The 27,035-nt window shown below is 31.5% G+C and overlaps 1 protein-coding gene across 2 annotated transcripts in view; it reads right to left on the reverse strand.

The window, feature by feature from the left end:
* The window catches only part of LOC148301100 (UNC93-like protein), a 102,472-nt gene that overhangs the window by 24,936 nt on the left and 50,501 nt on the right, over positions 1 to 27,035 (reverse strand). For both annotated transcript variants that reach the window (XM_088273811.1, XM_088273812.1), the window contains one exon: positions 17,691 to 18,370. In XM_088273811.1, coding sequence (XP_088129937.1) covers positions 17,691 to 18,354 — 664 coding nt within the window. In that variant the 5' untranslated portion in view covers positions 18,355 to 18,370. The remainder of the gene's footprint in view (positions 1 to 17,690; positions 18,371 to 27,035) is intronic.

The following is a 27,035-nucleotide window of genomic DNA, read 5'->3' on the forward strand; positions in this document are numbered from 1 at the left end:
ATTCACCGTCGTTCTCAACAATTTGAACGGATTTTTGTTCACAAAAATTGAAGAGGAGGATATTGGCAACATTTGGTTTCAACAAGACGGCGCTACGTGCCACACAGCCGAAGCTACACTCGATGTTTTGCGCCCTTTTTTCAAAAAAAAAAAGTTATTTGGCGGACCCTATATATGTGTTGTTTAACAGTTGAAGTACCTGACCAGAACGCATATAATCCGGATTTGAATGCTATCACAGAACATTTTTTTTTTGTTGTTGATATAATGAGTAAATATGGTGATTTTTCTTTTCATGTCTTCTTCAAACCCTTATCCGCACCCCAGTGGTGCATAGGGCACTGCATATAAACGCAGTGTTATCTTGATCGTTAACACATGAAGGAAAGGTGATCAGCCCTCCGCTTCAGGTACCAGTCCATGGTGATATTGAAAAAATATAAGAGTGAAAAAATCACTTATATTTATTTGACCCCCCCTGGGAATCGAACCCGGGACCTCCAGAATGGTAGCCGAGCGTGCTGACCATTACGTTATGGAGGCGAACATTATTTTCATGTACATCACATATCGCTCACTCCTTTCAAGAACGTCATAAATCAAAATTGTCAATTTTCAGTTGTGCATGTTTTCGGATGGCCCAGAAAATGTATTGTATTCCAGCAAAAGAGGCATATTTTTAACTTGATACTTACCCACTACAGGGCAGAAAATGTTATTTTTGCAATTTTAAGAAAAGGTATTGTTTAATTCTTTTTTAAATATCCTAAATATTTTTCAAATGGAGAAAACCCTTCAGGTTTTACCTGAAAAGATCTGTTGCACAGTAAAAAGTTCAATAAGTGCCTTGATATTTATTTTTAATACATTGCATTATATTGTTAAACTTTAAAAACGTTCTCCTGAAAAATCAAGTTTTTTTTATTGATGACGTTTTTGAAAGGAGTGAGCGATATATTAGTTAGAATTACGGAAGATTCATATTATAATGATAAAATTTATATGAAATACAGAAAAAATATATGATTTATTTTTTAAGAAACTTATCCCTTTCATAAACCGTTGTATTATGTTTTCCCCTTTGATAACATAGGATAAGAGAATAACCCTTAAAAATATAAATAGTTTAAAAATATAAATGGTCCTTAAATTTTGAAAATAGAATATACGTTTGAAATAAAATCTACCCACACGGTCTCTGAAGAATATGGCAACCCTAACTTACCCTAAAATTGTTTTAAAAAAATCTATTTTTATTATTTTTAGGAAATACGACATTCTAATAGGACACTATATAAACCTTCATTCATATTTTGCATACCTTTTCGTACCGAAATATCACTGTAACATTTGCATTTATATGAATAAGGTACAAACAAGCAAACTTATTACAAATTAAAATAATTTTAAAGCATAGACAAGGCTTCTTAAAATACATTTACTTTAAATGAATATTTTCTTACACGATTGAACAAAAACTAATTTTAGATGAAAACGTCGGGCTTTTGCTCAATATCAACGCTAACAAAAACTTATTTTTAGACAAACAAGTGAGTAACGGTTTGAATAAAATCCCTTTCGATGAAGCATTTGTTATTTGACAGACTTCATTACCATTCATTTGTATTTAAATAAGTTTTATTTTTCACAGTTGATCAGTATCCAACTTACCATCATAATTAAAATAGCAATGGATGGAGAAATAATTTTAATAAGATCCCCACCTTCAGTAGCATAATGTATTAATTTAGTTTATATTTGAAAAAAATATCACAAATATTATTTTAATATTTTCTTCCGACCTGCACAATACAAAATTATAAATACGCAAAAATTTAACATTTTACATACACTTCACATATCTACTAATGTTTTATGATTTATTACTCTTAATACGTGCTATGAATATATTACTGAATTTAAACAGAACATAAGGACTTTGAAATAATACATATTAAATCATTTGTTTCAAGAACAAATATCCACTTTGTACGCACATATCGCTACATATCTCCTTTCAACAACGTTATATATTTAAAAAAAAAGATTTTTTAGGAGATTTTTTTAAGTTTAAAAATAAAATAAAATATTTTAAAAATAAATATCAAGCCACTTATTGAACTTTTTACTATGTAACAGATTTTTTAGGCAAAACCTGAATGTTTTTTCTACATTTGAAAAATATTTAGAATATTAAAAAAAAAATTAAACAATACCTTTTCTTCAAAATGCAAAATTCTTTCATGCAACACTTTCTGCCCTCTAGCGGGTATTATCTAGTTATTATCAAAATTATCATGTTTATTATTAACGATACATCGTAAATAATAAACATGATAATTTTCATTTATTTATAATATCATTATTGTCAGAAGATGATTTCATGCCATGAAATTTTGCCTGATGTATGTCAAATACTTGAAAGCGGCCGGGTCAGGAGTCGTAATAATCGTCGGGTATGTATGAGGAGATGCATGAATGTAGAAGAGGCAAAGAATGTTTGCAAAGACAGAATGGTGTGGCGTTCGATTCTCTCTGCCTACCCCTGCGGGGAAGCGGCGTGATGGTTAGTTAGTTAGTTAGTTAAATTTTGCCTGATGATTATACCATAGTACAATGCCCAAAATAACCATTAAATTTTGCCTTATGATTATACCATGGTATAATGTTCAGCCGTCGTAGTGTAATGGTCAGCGGGTTCGATTCCCAGGGGGGGGGGTCAAATAAATATAAGTGATTTTTCACTCTAATATTTATTCAATATTACCTGAAGCGGAGGCCTGATCACCTTTCCTTAATGTGTTAGCGATTAAGATAACACCGAGTTTATATGATGAAGTGCCCTATGCACCATTGGGTGCGGATAAGGGTTTTTGAATTTAAATAATGCTATAGTAGAAAAAATTTGCTCTAAGAGTACTTTTTCGAAAATATAATAATAATAAAACCCTTATCCGCACCCCAATGGTGCACAAGGCACTGCTTCATATGAACGCAGTATTATCTTGATCGTTTACACATAAAGGAAAGGTGATCAGCCCTCCGCTTCAGGTACCAGTCCAGGGTAATATTGAATAAATATTACAGTGAAAAAATCACTTATATTTATTTGACCCCCCTTGGGAATCGAACCCGGGACCTCCAGAACGGTAGCCGAGCGTGCTGACCATTACACTACGGAGGCGGACTCGAATATTTATACAACATTACTTATTAAAGATTTTTTTACAACATTTTGAGTGTGTCCAAATACTTGTTCACAAAATCTGGATTATCTCCAATCACAGGAGTTATTTTCATATTATTTTTTGACTTCTCTTCAAAGATGAAGAAGAAAATGGAAGTCTGGGCATTTACGGGGCAGACGACCGTCATAGTGAATGTTACACGTGTGTAAAGTGATCACTTAAACCAGCCTATGATGGTCGTCAGCCCCGTAAATGCCCAGACTTCCATTTTCTTCTTCATCTTTGATGAGATGTCAAAAAATAATACTTATTAAAGATTTAATTTATTATTAGATTAAAACCAATATTTTTAGCTTTTCCACTTTTTTATTTGACCAGAGACCGGGTTTCGTCGTTACCGACATCATCAGACTGGTCAGATGACATCATCACCAGTCTGATGATGTCGGTAACGACGAAACCCGGTCGCTGGTCAAATAAAAAAAGTGGAAAAGCGAAAAATATTGGTTATAATCTTATAATAAATTAAAAATGCAATTCCATCACGAAGTGTCAGTGGATAATATAAATCCATATTAAAGATTTTGTTTTAAATCGATTTATTTTAACCTGTACTTTGTTTATTAAGACGAACTGGAGTTGAAAAATTGCATATTCAAGGTTGAGATGAGGCCGTTGGATCATTTGACCTTCCAACGAACCCGCCGTTATTCGCAGGCAAGAAAGTGTGACGAATCGACCTGCGTTCATATCATCCCAGCAAGATAAAAGCATCAAATGAGCCGTTTCAAAAAATGACAACAAGGTGCTAAAACTCCATTCACCACACGCAAAGAGGAAACAAGTTCAAAGAAACTTTTTGAATATCTGAAAACAAAGAAATGAAGACAAGGCCCTGATGTTTTTCGACGCATTGAACGTGAGTTTCGAATTTCGAAATTAATTTTGCAAACATAGCTTGACTTGCATAAGCATAACTACCAGTTTTACTTGCATAAGTATATGCTTGACTTGTATAAGTACACTTGGGTCTCTTTTTATGCGATAGATACGTTCAACATAGACGCATAAAAAAATTCGCATAAAAAAAGGCTAGAAGTACATACGAAACTGGTGAATAGGTTCCATTATTAAGTTTACATAAGTTCAAATCAAAATAATAGAATGTACCAAAAATCGCATAAAATGTTTTTAAAAATCATTTAAAAAAAGACAAAAGAGCTTTTTCCTTAATTAAATATCCACATATCGCTCACTCCTTTCAAGAACGTCATAAATCAAAAATCGTCAATTTTCAGTTGTGCATGTTTTCGGAATGCCCAAAATTGTACTATATCCCAGCAAAAGAGACATAATTTTAACTTAATATTTACCCGCTACAGGGCAGAAATTGTTGTTTTTTCATTTTGAAGAAATGGTTTGTTTAATTATTTTTTTAAATATACTTAATATTTTTCAAATGAAGAAAAAACCTTCAGGTTTTACTTAAAAAGATCTGTTGCACAGTAAAAAGTTCAATATGTGGCTTGATATTTATTTTTAATACATTGTGTTATATTTTTAAACTTTAAAAACGTTCTCCTGAAAAATCAAGTTTTTTGATTTATGACGTTCTTGAAAGGAGTGAGCGATATTTGATATTTTTAAGACAATGAGATAAATCGACATATTTTCACAAATCATAAATATCAGTATTACCAATTGAAGCACCAATCACTGACAGTGTAAATATTAAATAAAAATTATGTATTTTTATAAGAGAACGTCGTTGAAATGTATTCAATCAGACGAATTTGTGGAAAATCGGTAAATAACTGAATTATATATTAAAATATTTTAAAGGAACGTAAGGCTGAACGTGGGATAACTGAGATGATAGAAAAATCTATATGGTAATTTGGGCATATGCAACGATTGGATTACGAGAGAATTAGTAAGAAAGTATATTTAGTAAATTTAAAGTATATTGTTTTGAAAGTATATTGACCAAAAAAGACTTTTGACACGACCAGATCAATCAGAATTTAAAAGGTGATTATGTCAAAAGTTTACATATCCGGAGGGTTTGCATGTGAAAGAAGCTAGGAGTGTGTCATATGTCAGGACAGACGAGTGTGGCATTCCATCCTCTCTGTCGGGAAACGGCGTGCTATCAGCATGGTAGAAGTAGGAGTATATATATATATATATATATAATATATATATATATATATATATATATATATATATATATATATATATATATATATATATATATATATATATATATATATATATATATATATATATATATATATATATATATATATAAATAACTTCATATCAACGTCCACTAAGTTTTTTTTGTTTCTTAAAAAGCCTTGCTTTCAGAGCAGGTTTATACCACATTATAGGTGCTTAATGTGACCATGGGATTATCAGCAATACACGCACATACACAATTTTTATCTAACTAACGATAATCGGGTGCTTTGCTAAAATATGAATATTAAGATAGACTATTTATACATGTACGAGTATACACATCATACTAGATAATCGAAAGAATTTAAATAGGTGTCTTAAATGCTCGAAGGTTAACATGTTTCGCTATATCCGAAATTAAACAAAGTAATCGGTGAATAGCGACCAGTTAACGATTATGACAACCAATGGTATACACTAGATGATTTGTAAATGATGGATTTAAACCGTATTTTCAATATTTTGTCCAGTATTTGTCAAGTCGCAACTTCATTTTTTCTAAATCTAGGTAACATTTAACTTTTTTTTAAACACGGTTTTGGTATGGAATTTTTTTTTTTTCGAAATAATTAAATGCTTTTGAAAAGAAACGAGTTATTGAAAGGTCAGGAGTTAAAAAATCTATTAATATTAAAAAAAAAAAAACAAAAAAACAAAAAAAATATCCAATATATTCTTTAAAAAAATCGGGAGCGAACAGACATGTGATCTCTCCGGTGGAATAAATTCCGTGTTAGCGAACAACCCCTAAATTCGTTCAATTGCTTCAAAGTGAATTATTGTCGCCTTTATATTTAAGCTTCTTTATATTAAAAGTACTTAAAACCTATAAAAAAAACTGTCGAGTGAAGAAACAAACTATTTGTTGGTTATTTTTAGTTATTGAATACCGACAAAGGCTGCATTAGAAATTTAAAAAAAAATCGATTAAAAATCATATCTGAAATAAAAGGTGAGAAGCATCAACTAAGAAAAAAAATGTTGTTTTTTAAATCATAAAGCTCCTTACCGGAAATTACACGCTATAAACAGACACGCCGTAGGAATTTCAAACACTTTTTTTTCAAACGCCTAGGGTCCTTACACAGATATTTCTACCCTATCTCATAAGATAGGGTAGAAATTTCTATGCTATGTCCGTCAGAAATTTCTATGCTATGTGAAAGCATGCTATGTCCGTCACTGTTTTCTTCGTTCATACAGTCTATTGGTAAGTGTACGCATGATTCATGCAAGGGCCATAGTATACACGTGATTTTTTGACATCTCAACGTAGATGATGAAGAATATGAAAAATTTGGATATTTACAAGGATGTAATGATGATGATGATATGACCTGTCGTAGGCTAGTTGAGTGATCATTTTACATAAGTACAACATTCACCAATTCTACTCATATTTAACTACCACATCACTTAAATTATTGGAACTCTCATTCTTCATCTACGTGAGATGCCAAAAGATGGAAAAAAAACTTGTAATCGGAGATAATCCGGGTTAGTGAACAAGTATTTGGACACACTTAAAATGTTATATAAACATGATTTAAATGGTAAGTGAGTTCTAAAAAAAAATGTTTTCAAAGATAATTCATGTATTTGGAAGTCATTCCAATGTTCGAACTTCGACAAATAATAGTAATAATTAAATAAAAATAAGAAACAGCTCCTCCCCTTTCTTTGACCTTCAACGTCCCAAGGACATAACTCTAGAATTTATTATTAGCTTCACGAGAAAATTGCGGAATACGTAGAAACACGTGTCACAACAGATATTAAGAATTAGTGGTATTTACAAATTAAAACTTAAATTAAAAATTAATAGATTTTACCACAAAGTGACTGTTAATATAATTACACCCTTAACACTGGATTATTCATATTTTCAATTATCAACAACCAATAAACATATATGTACATACAAATTATTATTATTCGGGAGTTTTTGTGAAAAACAGTATTCAATCTTTGCAAGCATTGCTAAATTTGTGGATGACGTAATTTTTGGGGCAGGCTTGTTTCATCTGAAAACCTTCAATGTGTGGAGATTAACTTTTGAAACGACGAGAATTTTTGTTTCAAAAGTTAATCTTCCAACAATTGCTTTGTTGGAAGATGTGCAGGCATCTGCTATGTAGTTTTAGCGGTATGTATTGTCTTCGAAACTGGATGTAATTTATTTGGTCGCGGTTGCATTGACTGAATAGAATTTAGTGATCAATATTAATGTCCATTCTTATGTTTTGAGTTTTAACGTTTTACTAATAGTGGCATAGTAAATGATTTAGCTCTTATGACGACAATTATGATCACAATTTCACATAAAATATAATGTTAAAAAAAAAAACGTTTAATTTTCCTTTGAACCATTTTAACTGTAAGATACCCACTTCCTTCCGTACATTTTACACATTTATTGTAAATCATAAGTATTTTATAGTGTATTTATTACGACAATTATGATCACAATTTTACATAAAATATGATGTTTAAAAAAAAACGTGTAATTTTCCTTTAAACCATTTTTAACTGTAACATACTCACTTCCTTCCGTACATTTTACACATTTATTGTAAATCATAAGTATTTTATAGTGTATTTATTACGACAATTATGATCACAATTTTACATAAAATATGAGGTTTAAAAAAAAACGTTTCATTTTCCTTTAAACCATTTTTAACTGTAAGATACCCACTTCTTTCCGTACATTTTACACATTTATTGTAAATCATAAGTATTTTATAGTGTATTTATTAATATTTATTTTATTTGTTCATTTATTAATATTTGTCAAAATACACAAAACTTGTGTGCGACCCATCATGACATATGGGATCGAAAGCAGAGCGGACACCGTAGTAACAAAAACTTGTGTGCTTCTTAAAGTCAGAAATGAAGATTCTAAGAGGCATATCTGGCAAGAGTCTACGAGACAGAATAAGGAACAACAGGATAAGGGAGATGTGTGAGATCGAAGGTGTTGTTAGGTGGGGCCTTGCCCACCTAACGTCAACGATGAAGACAATGGTAAGCGCATGTGGGGAGAATGGAACCATCCAGACTCTCCCGAGATAAACGACTCCCGGGCAGACAACCAAAGGGATGGATCGACAGCTGGGAATCAACATCGCAGGTTGCTAATCCCTCTTAAAAACAAGCCACAAGGCCTACACCAAACAGAAGAAGAAGACAAATAATATTTATCATAATGTACATACAAAAATATGTATTCGATTTGTAAAAAATATACATGGCTTTAACCATATCTACTCGTATTATCCCTGTAATGATAGCATTTTCATTTCATGAATATACTAGTAAAATTGACGTGATATTGTATTATACTCAATTATGATCTCAAACCAGTACATACTTATGATTTTCAATTGAAAACTGCTTTTACTAAATCTGATATTTTGTATACTGCAAAAATATATTTCATGAACTCGAATAAAGGATAACACGGTTTTACTATTCTCAAATTTTTATTCGTTTTTTAACATCTGAAATATGTTTTATATATTGTATTTACATGTGTATTCCCATACATATTCTTGTACTGCTACTTCTACTACTACTATTACGCCGTTTCCCTGCAGGGGTAGTCAGAATGAATGAAACGCCATACTCTTCTGTCGTGACATACACTCCTCGCCTCCTTCATATCCATACATCTAGTAATACATGCCTTCCGATTACGCAGAATTTTGACACCACCATATTTTAGGTTCTGATTGATCTGATCGTGCTTTCTTTCTTTTCAAGTCTTTTTCCCGCTCATATTCGCCACATGTATTTTCTTAGTCATTCTCTCGCCGTCCATTTGCTTCACATGTCCATACCACCTAAAAGCACTCTTCTTAATCTTTTCAATTATTCATGTTCAGCCTTACATTCCATTCTTTTATTTTCGTTTTTAATTCTGTCATACAATGATTTTCCACACATTCATCTGAGGGAGCGCATTGCCACTTCCTTTGCCAGTTCCATGATCCATTAGTGTCGGTACCAGCAAGCCGTTGTGAACCGCTAGCTTGGCTTCCATAGACATATTTTTATTTGCAGTCACTCTGTTCAAAGCATTATTTATTCTATTCCCTGCATTCACACTTCTCTCAATATCCAACATTTTGAGTGTGTCCAAATACTTGTTCACAAAATCTGGATTATCTCCAATTACAGGAGTTATTTTCATATTATTTTTTTGCATCTCATCAAAGATGAACACGTGTGTAAAGTGATCACTTAAACCAGCCTATGACGGTCGTCAGCCCCGTAAATGCCCAGACTTCCATATTCTTCTTAACTCAGGATCATATGTTTGTATGGTAAATTTTTGCTGGTTATGAATTTTTACTGTCAGGTCCATGGAAATTACTCTTCAAGATGAACTGTACGCTTTATCCAATTATTATATACAGTTACATAGATCGATTTTAAAACTAATCGCTCTCTATACAAATTGTTGTCGCATTGGTGTCATGACCGAATTTCAGAGTTAGAATAAGCCAAAAAATTGCTCTTGATTTGTTATCAGCGCCCCTAAATTAGATACAAACGCTCATCAAATATCACGTGGACTAATGAAATCGTTTGGAGAAATAATCCAGTAAGGATTAACGGATCTATTGTCTATTTAGTTTTAACAAGTAGTTTGCAACATAACAATGGGATAATAAAGGGTAATTCCTTTCACAGTCCAGTCCGCCTCCTGGTTCCAGGTTCGATTCCCAGGTAGGTGTGCAAATTAATATCATCTAGTAAATTTACACTGTAATACCCTGAACTGGTCCCTGAAGTGCAGGAGTAATCACCTTGCCTTCATGTAAGTAACGGTCAAGAAAACAACTGCATCAAATCGATGCAGTGCCCTATGCACCATTGCGTGGGGATAGGGGTTAGAAGATTTCATTTCATTATAAATATATATGAAAAAATATAATTATTACATTTTAATTCCATACAATTCATTGCGTGGTCTACCCAAACAGCCTGATGTGGCTTGCCTGTGCATTTTTTAAACAAATATTTAAAAAAATAATACACAACTTTAGATAAATAAACTTTCGGGCATACGGAACTAAAATAACGTAGAAATCCTAAAAATTATTTTAGAGTAAGCTTCAACGTTTTGAATCGACAGAAATTAATAAAAATATAAATAATTACGAACCAAAAATAAAAAAAAAATTGCCTTTTCCCTTTTTCCCATGTTATAACTGGAAATGGGAAACAGCGACTAGCCCCTCTTCACCATTCAACGTCCCAGGCTCACAATTATAAACAAAAATTTATTATAATTATTATATTAGCCTTAGCTGGTAATGTAATAAAGATGATGCAAAATGCATCACGTCACGATACATGTCACGATAGATTTTAACTTTTTTTTTAAAGGTTTTTTCCTTTGATTAATCTAAATATCACGGGAATAGCGAAAAAGAAATCTATCTTATAGAAATCACAATTACAAAAATTAATTACTTTAAAATTTAGAAATATGGGATTTGATCGTTGTCAGTAATTTATCATATACCCCGTAATATTTAGGCCCAGCATTCGTGAAGTCATAACTTATTTTTCTCTATATCCACGCAACATTTGAAATAAATGATTTTTTCTTAGAACATCGTATTTGCATTGAAAAAATAAGTTTTTCTTCGAAATAATTATATGGTATTGAAAAGAAAAGAATTATTGAAAGATGTTTTTAAAAAAAATAATTTATGTATCCTAAAAACAAACAAATTCTAATATACGTTCGTTAAAAAAACAGGGCGTGAAAAAACATGACTTAACGAATGCTGGGCCTTAAAAAGACGCTCGCAAAACACTAATAATATTCAATTCGCAATCAGTACGACATCGTGAGTTTATATCGAAGCATTGTTTTAGCTGAACACACTATCATAATAGTTTTACTTATGTATATGTACATTGTTTAATGATTGTCAATTATAAAAACCTCTATTTCTTTATTATTATACTTTTATCTGATCATCATGATCCTTGAATGTGTTTATGAGAATGCATTTACGGCTGGTGGATTTTTTTTCCAATGACCCACAACACTCACAATCTTAGCGCATATGTAGGAATTACATCTTTAACTCTTTCAAACCAGAAATTTTATTATTTATACACATAAATATATATATATATATATATATATATATATATATATATATATATATATATATATATATATATATATATATATATATATATATATATATATATATATGTATATATATATGTATATATATATATTTTTTTTTTATTTTTTTTTTATTAATACGGTTATAATGTTTTTATAATTTTAAGTAAACATTTCCTAAAAATTTCTTAGAATCTTAATATTAAGGACGCAGTTCTCTCCAAAAAAGAGACTGAGCTCTTGTGCTTGGAGAGGAAAAGTCTCACTCTTGAGCTTGGGACGTTGAATTATGAAAAGGGGCTAGTCACTGTTTCCCATTTTCAGTGATATCATGGAAAAAAGGGCAGAGGCTTAGTTCGTTATAATATTTTTAACTATGGTTTGTAATTATTTATATTTTAATAACTTTCTGTCGTTTCAAAACGTTGAAGTTTACGCAAAAATAATTTTCAGGTTTTGTACGTTATTTTAAGTTCCGTATGCCCGTTCCGTATGAAAATTTATTTAAATAATGTTTTGTAATATATTTTTTTAAATTTGTTTTTTGATGCAATTGATGCAATGCTAAGTTGATCGTTAATTATATGATACCAAGGTGACCAGTTTTACACTTCAGGTAATATTCCAGGGTGATAACAAATCAATATTTCAGTGAAACATATTTATATGTTATTATTTTCAACCACCATTTTGAACCAAAGATCTCTAGTATCGTACCAAACGCGGTAGCCACTCTCTATACATACCTACCAATTCTCCTAGCCTGACCACTAAAATTGAATTTTTGTGTGCACACATCACTATTTTATTTATATAAAATAATTTCATTCAATTCATACACTTTCATCTGCCTCTTCTAAAATCTGTTATCCCTTCATTTAATTTACTTTTTTTTTTTAAAATTTTCGTAACTGTTTATTTTTTTAAACAGAGTTTACGAATATGGAAATTTTTCTACATGAGTTGTGACTTGAAACCGGTTCAACGAACTGTCAAGTTGTCAACCATACTTTTCATTAATTAGAAACTATTTGTATTGGCATAAGTTGTTTGCAATTTTTTTTGCGACTCTTATGTAAATTTATGGGAGCGTACACAGCCGCGTTCCACAACACGGTGATGAAATATTTCCTAATGCCAAACCTTGTCTCAATGAATAGTTACTTTTTTTTCAGTTCTAACTCCCAATCATATTTTGACTTGGTCCATGATCAATCTTTGACATCTCCTACGTATATAATATTATTTAATAATATGTTTAAATTTTTAATAACATGTTTTAATATTGCATGATTATAAATATTTTTCGTATTATTTTTGACAGCTCATCAAAGATGAAGAAGGATATGGAAGTCTGGGTATTTACGAGGCTGACTACTGTCAAAGGCTGGTTGAGGTGATCACTTTACACATGTGTAACGTTCACTAATTCTATCCATTATGGACTACCACACTTAAAATTTTTGGAAGTTCTATATATATGAACCAGTTTGAAAACATTGTTCTTGAATCACTAAAACTTCACTAGAGACATCTATTGGTGAGATGAAAAGAAGCTTTTTACTGAGCAGAAACTCTTTTATTAGTATGTGAGGTCCGAATCCAGGATCATAATCACATACATGAGAAACGCCAAAAATATCATTTTCATTTCAATTTAAAATGTTGATTATAAATATTCATAGGCATAAAAGTTTTTACATGTATAAAAACTTCACTTTGACAACAATTTCCAGTTATAAAATCCAAAAAAAAAAATTTTTCAGATTATATTTACCATGTTGTACAGACAATAAAGAAGCACTTTTTTCTTTGAAAAAATGCCTCTTAAAAATGCTTTAAAAAGTGCATCTTATACTCGAAATTAATATACCAAATTTCCATTTTAAATTTCAAATTCCCGCCTGACTTTAAAATGGTCATATTTCCTATACCACGGGAAAGCAATGTCTATCTGGCAGTTATTTTAACTCCCGATTTTCAGAGGTCAAAATAAATGTAAATAGATGTTTTTTTCAATACATTATTTATTTTACAGTATTATGGACTGATACTGTAGCAGACGATTGATTATTTTGCATTCATATAAGTAGAGATTAAGATAACTCCGCGTCAAAATGATTCAGTTCTCTATGGATCTTTGGGTGCGGAAAAGGGTTCTAACCTTTTTTCCGTCTTCTTTTAAGATGGTGTATATTTAAAATAATAATATTTATTTTTAATATATACCGCTTCCGTAGTGTAATGGTCAGCACGCTCGGCTCGGCTCGGGTCCCGGGTTCGATTCCCAGGGGGGTTCAAATAAATATAAGTGATTTTCTCACTCTAATATTTATTTAATAATACCCTGGACTGGTACCTGAAGTGGAGGACTGATCACCTTTCCTTCATATGTAAACGATCAAGATAACACTGCGTTTATATGAAGCAATGCCCTATGCACCATTGGGGTGCGGATAAGGGTTTTATTTATTATTATTTTTTATTAATATTTATTTTTACCCGGTTTTTTAACAGGTGTGTTGTGAGTGCTCATTAAAAAAATATTTAATTGTTTTCAAACATTCGACATATCAAGTCCAGATTACAATGTCTATACACTATACGTTATGTTAATTTTTTTTATTTTATTTTTTTATTTTTTTTTATTTTTTATACGTTATGTTATCAACCATGCGAAATCTTCACTAAAAACGAGCATGTTTCAAACATAATTGTTTGATTTTCACAAATTATTGAGGGAAGCACTCAAGCTTGTTCATACTATGCATAATATGCGTCAGTAATTCAAATGTTGGATCACCGGTATTTTTTTATTGACCGAAACACGATACGAAATTAGCAGGTGTATATATTTTTTTCAATATGGTCTGCTGATTCTTGGTGAATTTTATACAATGAATCGGATTTTTTTTGACATCGGTATAAAAAAGAAGGGTCATATTTATAGCCAATCGAGCAAAACCGTTTATCGGTCGAACCATTAGAAATTGCAGGAATATTAATTTGAACTCAAGAAGTTTTTAAGAGGTTTCTGGAGAATTTTCTCAACATTCTTCTGTCAGGGTGGCTGCAAGAAAACGCATTGTGATGTCGAAAGATCGCGTCCCTGCTTAGAAATTTAAGTTCACAAATTTTGAGTGTTTCTTAATACTTGTTCACAGATCCGTGTTATCTCCACCTAAGAGTTATTGTTGCATTTTTAATCAAAGATTTACTTAGTCTTCTTCTTCTTCTTCTTCTTAATAGTGGTATTTAGTGATATTTCTGATATCAATAGTGATATTTCTGAAATAGTGGTATTTACTAAGTAAATACCACTATTTCAGAAAATCTATTTCGACAAGTGTTTCGATATACTCCCCATCATTTTCAGACACCGTAAACATATGAAAATGATTTAAAATAAATCGAAACACGTATAGATTTTAAGCATGGATAGATTTTACCACAAAGTGACTGCCAAATCAATCAATGAAGTTTTTTTACAATTTGACATCTCAACATAGATGAAGGAAAATATGGAAGTCTGAGTATTTACCGGATCTTGCATTCAATTAAAAAGGTTTTCATCAAATTTGTTAACTGTAAAGAGATGTAAATATATAAATATATTGTATATATTCATATATATATATATATATATATATATATATATATATATATATATATATATATATATATATATATATATATATATTTATATATATATATATATATATATATACATATATATATATATATATATATATATATATATATATATATATATATATATATATATATATATATATATATATATAAATATATATATATATATATATATATATATATATATATATATATATATATATATATATATATATATATATATATACATATATATATATATATATATATGTATATATATATATATGTATATATATATATATATATATATATATATATATATATATATATATATATATATATATATATATATATATATATATATATATATATATATATATATATATATATATATATATATATATATATAAAGTAAGTGTAAATAATAGTTTATATTAGTTGTAATATAAGCAAACTTCAGAAATAAAATAAAATAAAAATAAAAGAAATCCTTAAATTTGAATGGTTTAGTGAGCAATCATGGGTAGAATCAAAAGTGATCACTTAACGAGCCTATGACTGTTCATAACCCCCGCAAACACCCAGACTTCCATATTTTTCTTCACCTATGTTGAGATGTCAACATTGAAATTTAAGTATTTTACGTATGTGTAATGTAGTCTGGCATCTTTAATTTAACGATTCATGTGAAACGTGTATTCAGAAAAGGTGGGGAAAAATTAGAATAGGCTTGATCTACCTAGTAATATATATTTTTTTAAAGCACAAATAAAATTGAATAAAATAAAACCATTGAAAATTGCTCTTTTTAGTGCTATCTTCACAACACAGTAATTAATTCCATAACGTTATATTACTTTTTGTTGTTCAAAATATGTTCCAATAATCTCAAATGCTTAAAAATATATTTCAGTTAGTATATATAACTTTTATTTCAGTTCAATTTGGAATTCCAGTAACGTTATAAAAATTGGGCTAGTCTGCATGCGAATTGAGAAAAAATGCGCTTATAAGCGCTATACTGACAAGTCAGTAACTAAACTATACCGTTGATATAACTTATTATTGTTTCAAATTCAAAATATGTACCAGTTAATTTGAGCTGTAATAATCTCAAATGATTTATAAATACTGACTTGTCAGTAACTAAACTATACCGTTGATATAACTTATTATTGTTTCAAATTCAAAATATGTACCAGTTAATTTGAGCTGTAATAATCTCAAATGATTTATAAATATAACTCAGTAAATATTAATCTTATTTCAGTTCTATTTGAAATTCCAGATGACGTGATAAAAACTGGGCTAGTCTGCATACGAATTGAGAAACTCGACTCTACGCTCAGCAGTCCTCTCGCCTGAACGTTCTTTCTGCATATCAATTGAATATCAACAAACATACGATAAGATAGCCCATCCTAATAATCGAGTACACGAACGTATAAATTACCATTATTTAGTCAAAATTCACTGCATATGAGCGATGTTACAATGTCCTTTTAAAATCACATTAACCTCATGAATATATGTATGTACTTTCATGACGCTATTCCACAGACAAAAATAATAAGACCCTGTTCATAAATCGATGGTTAGTTAGCGTGTCATTTTCGTTTGTAGCTTTTTTGTTTCGGGGAAACAATTCTTTTGTCTGCTCTTTTAGCGATTTCTCAAAACCGTGGTAACTGTTTTTTTTTGCGGCAAGCGGATACAGGTAACCTCGCGACATCAAACAAAGTGAACACACTGAATAGAAATTAACCATATTGAGATAAGATCGCCGAAGCTGTTGAATCGCAGATGAATACCTCGGAAAGTCTGCCTAGAAACGTATTGTACATCTCAAGGGCGATGGCGTGCAGACGTCAAACTACATACTATATGAATAAGTTTCATAAGTACGATCACTTGCAATGAACGAATTTCAGAAATGTTGAACAGCTAACTACAATAAATACCCGAATTCACGAGAACTTGACCTTAAAATGAGCATGAAAAAAAATTCTGATCCGCACACCTCTATTTTCTTCTTGTAACCCTTATCCGCACCCAATGGTGCATAGGGCATTGTTTGACACAGTGTTATATTGATCGTTACTTATGCAAAGGCAAGGTGATCACTCTTGCGCTTCAGGGACCAGTCCAGGGTCCAGGATAATACTTTATAAATATTATAGTGTAAAACCGCAAATATATATTTTTACCCCCCCCCCCCTGGGAATCTAACTCAAGACCTCCAGTACAGTAGCTAAACACGCTAAGCATTACACCACGGAGGCGGCATCCCCTGCATTTTACCCTTATCTATTTTTAATAAGAAAAATTAATGATAAAGTATACTGCCATATTACCATTGATCTCTGCTTCATAGGCTTCGATTTTTATAAACAAAACCTGTTTTAACGAGATTTTTTTTGTAGTATTAGTACAGTGTTTTTGTAGAGCCATATTAGAAGAACACTTACCTAGACTGGAGATGAGGTTTCCCCAGAGCTCGGCCGTCTGCCAGGCAAGGAAGAAGAAGCCGAAGAACCTCACGATGATGGCGTCGACAGGCTGGTCCGTGAGCTTGGCGTACACGCTGCCCACCTGCGTGAGGTACGTGGCCTTGGAAGCCCACATGGGCGCCGCTCCGATGCCCAGAATCACTCCGGCCGGAACGAGCGTGTAGAAGCGCGGATAGAACTGCGCGGCGATGTAAGGAGCATAACACAGCATGGACAAGCAGAGCGTCCACTTCACGCTGAGCCATTTGATGAGAAATGTAGGCACGAAGATGCACGATACCACGAGCGCGGCGTAGATGGAGCTCAGCGACACTGTGCCTAGCCCGTCCGTTGCGTTGATGGAGGATTGCAAGTTGGCAGTGCCCTGGAACGCGGTGAATTGCACCATAAAGGCTGCGCTTACTGCGGCGATATTTTTAAGGATACGCCACTTTTCATTTCTGGATAGTTTCAGTTTTTCTGTAGGATAGTGTTCCTCTTCGACAGGGAGTGGCGGTGGTTTCACGGGATCTCTCGTGGCAGACTCGTCGGCCTGGAATCCGTCATTTTGGTAGCACGCCACGGTCTGGACGTCCGTCTCCTTCCCCCCTCCTGAGCGCTCCTCGCCCGTGTTCGTCGTCATTCTTCTACTCTCTCACCTGGAACAAAAAAACATATCGATAATTTAATAGATTCTCAAAACGTAAAAATTGGTTTTGCGTTTAGTATTTGCCTACTTAGGCTTTATAAGTTTTAATGGCAAATATTATAAAAACATTTTACAATATTTTGTTTACTTTATTTGAGTCCACTAATGGAACTAAGGACTAGCTCATAATTCATGTTATAATATGTCAAAGGAAATCTCGCTTGAGCACCATTTGGAAAATATGTCAGACGTTGACGCGATTGAGTAGGAATGAGTCGAGTGATATTAAAATATGTTGCTTATTGATTTTACACCCTCCATTTTTTCACCCTTTATTCCTGATCTTTCCCATTTGTCTAAAAACTTACCATTACTGTCAATCCACTAGAGAGTAACTTAAGTATTTGATTTCGGTTTTATGATTTGAGTTTACATAGGATATGAGCGATATCAATAAAAAAAATATCTTGAACGAATCCTTTGAAAATAACGAACGAGTACTCGAAATAACGAAAGTGAACGGTGCTGTCAAAATCCCATTGGAGCTAATAACTAACATGCACGCAAAAACGCAAAAATTGATACATTTATTATATTACAGTATATTGACAGTTATTTTCGTCATAAAATGTAGGTAGATAATACTTTTAATAAATGTTACATCAAACCCTCCTCACGAAAATATTTTCGTCCGCTGAAATAATCTAACCATGAGCCCGCTTATTATAAAACATGTTATGAAACGTGATTGGCAAAATTGTTTTACGAAAATAAATAAATAGGTTACGCGTTCTCGATCTATTCAAGCAATGACAATTTTAGATCTGAGGTACAGAACATTTATGCAGGAGGTAAGACACGAAAGTATGAATATTTGTTCATTGAGTTAGATAGGCCCTAAACAAAAGCTGTGGATAGATACTAGTAACAAAATATTTATGCAGGAAGCAAGACACGAAGGTATTTAGATTTTTTTATTAAGTTAAAAAGAATAGAATAGTGATACAAATAATGTTGAATGGTGTGTATTCTAGGGGAAGGGAGTACGTACATTTAGCAGTGTGCCTACGTTCGTTCGGTGAATTTGATCAATCAGTATAACTTACTATTTTACAAATGGACAGAGAAAAAGATGATTAATTTTCCAAAAAATATAAATTATTATTCAACAAGCACGCTGCCTGCTATGAGTAACATCAACTTTTGCGTGTTTTGTTGTTACATTCAACAGGTGGCGCTGCCATTACGGGAAAAACTAACTAACTAACCATCACGCCGCTTCCCCGCAGGGGTAGGCAGAGAGAATCGAACGCCACACCACTCTGTCTTTGCAAACATTCTTTGCCTCTTCTACATTCATGCATCTCCTCATACATACCCGACGATTATTACGTCAGGAAAAACTCTTTAAACAAATTGTTTTTTCCTATAACTTGTCTTTCTATGTGCAAAGTTGTGTCAAAATTTTAATACAACCGATGAATAACGATGAGATTTATGATTTTGAGCCAGTGGATATTTGCATTTTTATTTATACTCGTAGATTGATTTAAACACGTACGTATAAGAATGCAATATTGTGTCAAAATTTCAAGCCCTTGGTGAATAATCTATTTTTTCATTCAAACCCTCATGCATACCTAATGTTTCATAGGGCACTGCATCATATAAACGCAGTGTTATCTTGATCTTTAACAAATTAAGCAAAGGTGATCAGCCATGTTAAAGCCAAGCTACCAGAATTCAAGATCTGTGGGTAGATTCTGGTAACATAAGATTTATACAAGTAAAAGACGAAAGTATTAAGATTTGTATGTGTATTGAGTTAGATAGGCCCCAAGTTAAAGCGACAATTTAAAATCCCTGTTTTTGAATTACCTAACGTCCAAGTGAATCTAGCTACGGCTTATGCAACACCGTTTATCATGTCCCTACTCAGGCTTCAACTTTAAAAGTTTCATAGCCTATGCCTACTTGTGAGTGGATTTACTCTTTATGTTTAAAGTTACTTTAATTTCATGTAATTCATGAGTGAAAATTCTAGGCAAAAACACTCGCTATCTCGCTAGAGGCATGAGTTTATACATTTCAATGATTCTAAGTTAGCAGTGAAGTTACTTAGGTGTATGATTTTATTTTAAAATCCCTAGATAGATCCTGATAAAAATACTTATGCAAGAAGTAATAAACGAATGTATGAAGATTTGTTTATTGAGTTAAATAGCCCCAAGTTACAATTCAAGGTCTAAATACTAGATCCTGGTAATGAAGACTACGGAACTACGCGGATTTTCATGCAACAGTATGAAAATGCTCAGCGTTCAATCACAATGGACGACATCAGATAATGTGATTATTTGCATACTGGCAGCTTACAATGTTTTATTAAGGGAAGCTGGCTATTAGCCGCATCCGGCGTTTTCATTGCAGATCCATCCAACGATTGGCGGTTTTATTAAGTATAAAATATGGCTCCACACACACCAACCCGGTTTTTCCAAATAATTATAATCGACACAAGTTATATTAGTCCTACAAATAAATTACATATTCTGATTTATAATTTATTTATTTTATTTGTTTGGGAATTATACAACTTGTACATAAAAAAATACTTGGATTGACAATGATAAAAGCCAATTTAATAATTCTACATATACGTCATGAATTCTGTTCTACGTTAAAAGAGAAAAAAGAAAGGGTGGGTGTGAGTGTGTGTGTGTGTGTGTGTGTGTGTGTGTGTGTGTGTGTGTGTGTGTGTGTGTGTGTGTGTGTGAGCGTGTGTGTGTGATAATATAATATAGTCTGGAGAAAATTAAACATTATAAGTTGATTTCAATTTTCTATAACAACTTGGTAAGTAAGAAAATGTATCTCTTTATAAAATAAAGTTTTTTTACCACTTTTTTATTAGCACATTTTTTCTCCAACCGGTTTCATTAATAACCATGTCATCATAAGGGCTTAACATGTACTTGTAGAAAAAAAAAAGTATATCAACCAAATCTTTGAATTATACAAATAACAGGAATTAAATAAGGATAATATAAATATAAAATGTTTTACGCTTTCAAAATACTCGGGTGTTCTTATCATCCTGAATGAATATTTCAATTTTTAATACCTGTTACGATGTATTTCAATACCCACACTTTACCATAAACGCAAATAAGCAATTAAAATTTGATACATTAATAAAATATCCGTCTGAATTTTAGTGTAATGCGAGTAGGGTAATTTAAAATGAAAACATACTCTTTCGCATTGAAACTTAATTTTTAAAATATCTGCATCAAAATTGCGCCTGCAGTGTACGGTCTACGTGATAGAAGTGAAGCTTCTTTTAAAAAAATATAGAATAACAGAAAATGATTAAAGAAAACACTTGTTTTTTACCACTTGAGTTTTATTATAGACTACATGTTTTAGAAGTTGAACTTCCATCATTCAGGTCTGTATAGTAACTAAAAAATAAAATTTTCAATAAATAAGGAGAAGGGAAAGTAAGGGGAAGGGGTTATTCAAGGGGCGGAGTTTGAAAACAAAGGAAAAATGGAAAGCAAAGGTGAAGAATTTTGAAACAATATACTATTTAATAAATTATTATTAGAATTTAGGTTTTGGATTTCTAAATTTTCAAGATAATTAATAATTTGGCCTTTATATGGAACAAGGTGTAATAATTTTAATTTATGAGAGTGAAATGAGACCTGAATGATGGAAGTTTAACTTCTGAAACATGTAGTCTATAATAAAACTCAAGTGGTAAAAAACAAGTGTTTTCTTTAATCATTGTAACATGTCTTACCACAAAGTTAATGCCGAAACAATAAATAAAATAGAATAAGAGAGATTTAATATGAGAGACAGCGAGAGAGAGCATCTTAAAAGAAATACGCCAAAAAAAATTAATATACTGTTTATTCAATATTTACACTACTTTTTATTAGTGCTTCAATTGGTAATACTGATATAAATAATAAGTGATAATTAAAATATGAGATATTATATATGTCCGTGATTCGATATTTTCGAGATAACAAGAAAATATTGCATTTACTGTAGTTCCGGATTTTATTGCTGATTCTTTGGGTTTGTTAATACATCATCATAAATATTGCTTACACAACGCATGGTACCTCAACTGTCAATATATAGCGTCTGACATGTACATCTACAACCCGCATATGCACCTTATTCTATCGCTTGGTATCATTGAGTGCACGTCACTCATTTTGCTCTACTTCCGTGGCGTCGGAATGTATAGCTCTATTTCTCCTTCTCTCTACGTTATATCTTTCTTCTCTCTCATGCAACGAAATGTGCTAAATAAATATGACACGTCATTAAAATATCACTCTCGATTCTCATCCAATGATCGATTATTGAATTCGCTTTAGAAATGCATACGTACATTTATTTTGACCTCTGGGAATCGAAACCGGGACCTCCAGCATGGTAACCAAATATGCTAACCACTACTCTATGGAGGTTTAACTTTTATTAGTAAAGTAAGCAAGAAATTTTGCCATTTTTATTTTGTTGCCGTATAAAACAATAGAAAGCGTGAAATTTTGGATACAATATTAATTTTATGAGTGAGTGAAGTTTCATATAAAATATTACAGGTATTTTGGCGTGTAGAGTAGGTCTGAATGTAAGTTAAGGCCATATTCGCGAACACAGAATTCATTCCACCGGAGACCACAGGAGAGGTCACAAGTCTGTTCACGCCTGATTTTTTCAAATAATGTATTCATTGTATTTTTTTTTTAGAATAAAAATATTTTTTTATATTTTTTTTCAACTCTTTACTTTTTGATAACACTTTTTTTTGAAACCATATAATTATTTGGAAAAAAAAATTCAATGCCAAAACGGTGTTATTAGTTTTTTTTAATCAATGACGTAAAATGTTGCCTGGATTTAGAGAAAATTAAGTTGCGACTAAACGATTACTGGGCCTTAAAGGGGATTAATCAAGAATTTCTTGATGATAAAGTGGTACGGTGGATTCGATAAAGTGTTACGCGACGGTATATACCATAAGTAGGCTTTCGTCTGAGGTCATTTGCATAGTCAAAAGACATTCTAGTACTCTCGCATTTTAGGAGTTGATCAACAAACCGCGAATCAAAACACCTCTTTTATGTCAGATTGACGTCATTGTTGTTTCACTGACCCGTTTGTGATTTATAATGACGTTGGATCTTCGTACGTTTTAAATAATTAACTTAAACCGATGTAAAAACAAACAAAAAAATATATGTAGAAGGAAGTTTATTTCACAGCATTATCCATTAAGTGTGTTCAAATAATCCACTTAGGAGTTATTTAACATTTTTCGACATCTGAATTTTTAATGTTTCGATAGATTTCTTCTCTTATTACTGCCTCCGTGTTAGTGCATTTGACTACCGCGCCGGGGTGTAAGGGTTCGAGTCCAGAGGAATCAAAATAAATAGATAAAGGAGAATATAGAAGAATGGGTATTTACAGAGCTTACGATTTACACACAAAAATAAAGGGTCTCTGCTTAATCAAAGCTTTCTCAATCTAATCATAGATGGCTGTTGTGAACTCAATCATGGAATGTAATGAGATTGATCATGTATATATGAAAAAAATGAGTAATATGGTTGTCAATCATTGGTAGAATGGCGAATGTTACACGTGTGTAAAGTGATATCTTAACCAGCCTATTACACGACCCTATAAAATACCCAGACTTCTTTATTATTATTCACGTTTGTTGAGATGTCAAAAATGGAAGTTTTATGGTATAAATATTTACCTTACACATTGTCTCGCAGGTATTATACTGCATTATTTTCTTTGTTATATCCGCTTATAAAAATAAATTTTTAATCCTACCAGCGTGTGCTAAAAAACACACACGCGAAATATTATCTGACGATGACGCAGTTTTTGTCAATACGAATATATATTATTGCGGAAGAATATTTTTTAATGCAGGTAACTACTTACGAATGTTTATTTAATATTATCATACTTGTTTATGTACACATACCAATTAAAATCACATATGCATATTTATTGGGCTTTCATTTTTAACGGGAGATATTTTAATAGTGTTTTTATACGAATTCTCGAAAGCTTTTTTACGATGCTGTTAATAAAACGTTAAAATTACTTCCAAAAATTCTGCAATCGGACACTCAATATGTTTTCTTCGTTGGTAATTTTTTTCGGTGAATTGCAGGTGAAATATTTTTATATCTCGGAACCAGAAATAATTACTTTTAAATTGAAAATTATTTAAAGTAGTTCAGCATAGCATAACAAGGCAATTAAAAAAAAAATACTTTGATAACAAGTAGACTGAATGCAGTCCAAATACGATCTCTTAGACAAATGTGGGAAATATCGATGATAAAATTTTTTAATAAAATAAAAATGTAAGGTTGAGATAATAATTAACTGTTGTGATGGTTTGGACATGTAAATCGAATGTGTTAATAAAACAGTAAAATATATTTATTAGGTGAATGTGGTTGTAAATAAAAACATAGGAAAATCAAGGTTAACTTGGCAGTCTCAATAATCGGCTGGTATGTATGAGGAGATGCGTGAATGTGGAAGCGGTGGATTTTTTTTGCCAAGACATGATTGGTGCAGCGTTTTTTATAACACAATTCGCCTTATAAATTCCCTAAGCCTAAATTAGAACGGATGTATGAAATCGATTGCAGTGAAGATGGAAAAATGGTGACGAATAAAAATGAAATAAAAGAGAAATGGAACGAAAATTTCGAGGAGATGCATGAAACTTGTGTTATTAATAGCATTAGTGACTACGCGTGAATTAAGGTACAAGAGAGTGAGGAAGAAATTAAAATTGCCACTAAGTCTTTAAAAATATGATAAAGCTGTAGGATTGCTTTAAAAGACAAAAGTGCTAATATTGAATGATTTCAGATCATTTTAATGCTGTGAATGATTTCATTACTTATTTACACAGCCTTTGAAACAATTTAAAGAGTAAATCCAAATAAAATACCAATTTAATAAACACACATGGACAAGTGATCAACAACATTCGCTACGCTAATGAAGTTGTTGTTCCACCTTCTCGCCGATGGTTTAGAAGGTCTACTGAAATTATTATACAGAATGCAGTCGGCTAAATGAAGGAAAGGATGGGGAATTTACATTTCAAATACCGAATTCATGGTCACAAGGAAAAAGCTATAAGCATTGCTGTGAACGAAATAGCCAATTTTACCAGACTGTACACAAGACTGCAATGTGAAGAGCTGAGCTATTAAAACAAATTCTTACTCGTGGTATTGCTACACAAATCTTCGCAAGACTTCAATAAAAAATGGGATGAGAATTTGTAATAAGAGTTTTGTATATAACAATGGTAATTAAGTAATAAGAGTATCATAGAAAACCTTTTCACTACCCTCGTAATAAGAGTATTGTTTATATACAGTATAGAGTATAGAGTATTGTATACCTTTTTACTATGCTCGTAATAAGAGTAGTGTATATAACCTTTTTACCATGCTCGTAATAAGAGGATTATATATAACCTTTTTGCTTTGTTTAATGCCAAAAAAATGTCGGCACTAAATAAAATTACACATAATTGAAATCTCGTTTAAAAGACAAATTGGAATATATTTGATCCTGAGCAATTTATTGACTAGAAAAAAAGATTTTTAATTAGGAAAGGAAAAGGGGGTCAGAATTCCATGAATTTCGTCGACTTTTAATAAAACAATGAAAATACAAGCATATTATTTTTTAACATCTCATCAAAGATGAAGAAGAATATGGAAGTCTGGGCATTTACGGGGCTAACGACCATCAATAGGCTAGTTTAAGTGATCACTTTCCACACGTGTAACATTCACCAATTCTACCCATTATTGACAACCACACTACTCAAATTTTTAGAAGTTCTATATATATGAACCAATTTAAAAACCTTGTTCTTGAATCACTAGAACTTTACTAGAGACATCTTTTGGTGAGATGAAAGAAGCTTTTTACTAAGCAGAAACTCTTATATTAGTATGTGAGGTCCGAATCCTGGATTATAATCATATACAAGAGAAACGCCAGAAAATACCATTTTCATTTTTATTATTTAAGCTTATAATTTGACCAGATAATTTATATACAACATTTTGAGTGTGTCCAAATACTATTTAAATAGTATTTGGACACACTCAAAATGTTGTAAAATACAAGCATATGTAAAAACTTGTTCATCAGAAAAATATAAAACGACATATTTTTTTCATATTCATATTATTTATTCCTCTTATTTTCTTTATCAACGTTCCTTTTCTTTTTATTAATACATAAAAACTTTTACATACTATTACGTAAAAATTTGCAGATGTCCCGTTTTGAGGACAAAAATAAATGGTCAGTTTACTCATAGCGGATTGATCCACATTTATGAAAAATCTGATATAATCTATCTATGACAAAAAGCTATTATGATATTTCATGTCAAGTCAAATGAGATGACACCTTAGTGCAGTAAGCTGGCGACAAGATAGTTTGTCGTTACTCGTTCAAATATTTTAAAAATTTTACAAATTATAATACAACGTTATAAAATTAAAAAAGCTTTGTTTTAACCACTTTTTTATCAATACAATTTAACTTTTTGATATTTTTCCAATTTCTGTTCT

Source organism: Brachycentrus maculatus, unplaced genomic scaffold (genome assembly GCF_059751285.1).
Source record: "Brachycentrus maculatus isolate JH-2025_06_01 unplaced genomic scaffold, ASM5975128v1 h1tg000608l, whole genome shotgun sequence".
NCBI classification, from domain to species: Eukaryota; Metazoa; Arthropoda; class Insecta; order Trichoptera; family Brachycentridae; genus Brachycentrus; species Brachycentrus maculatus.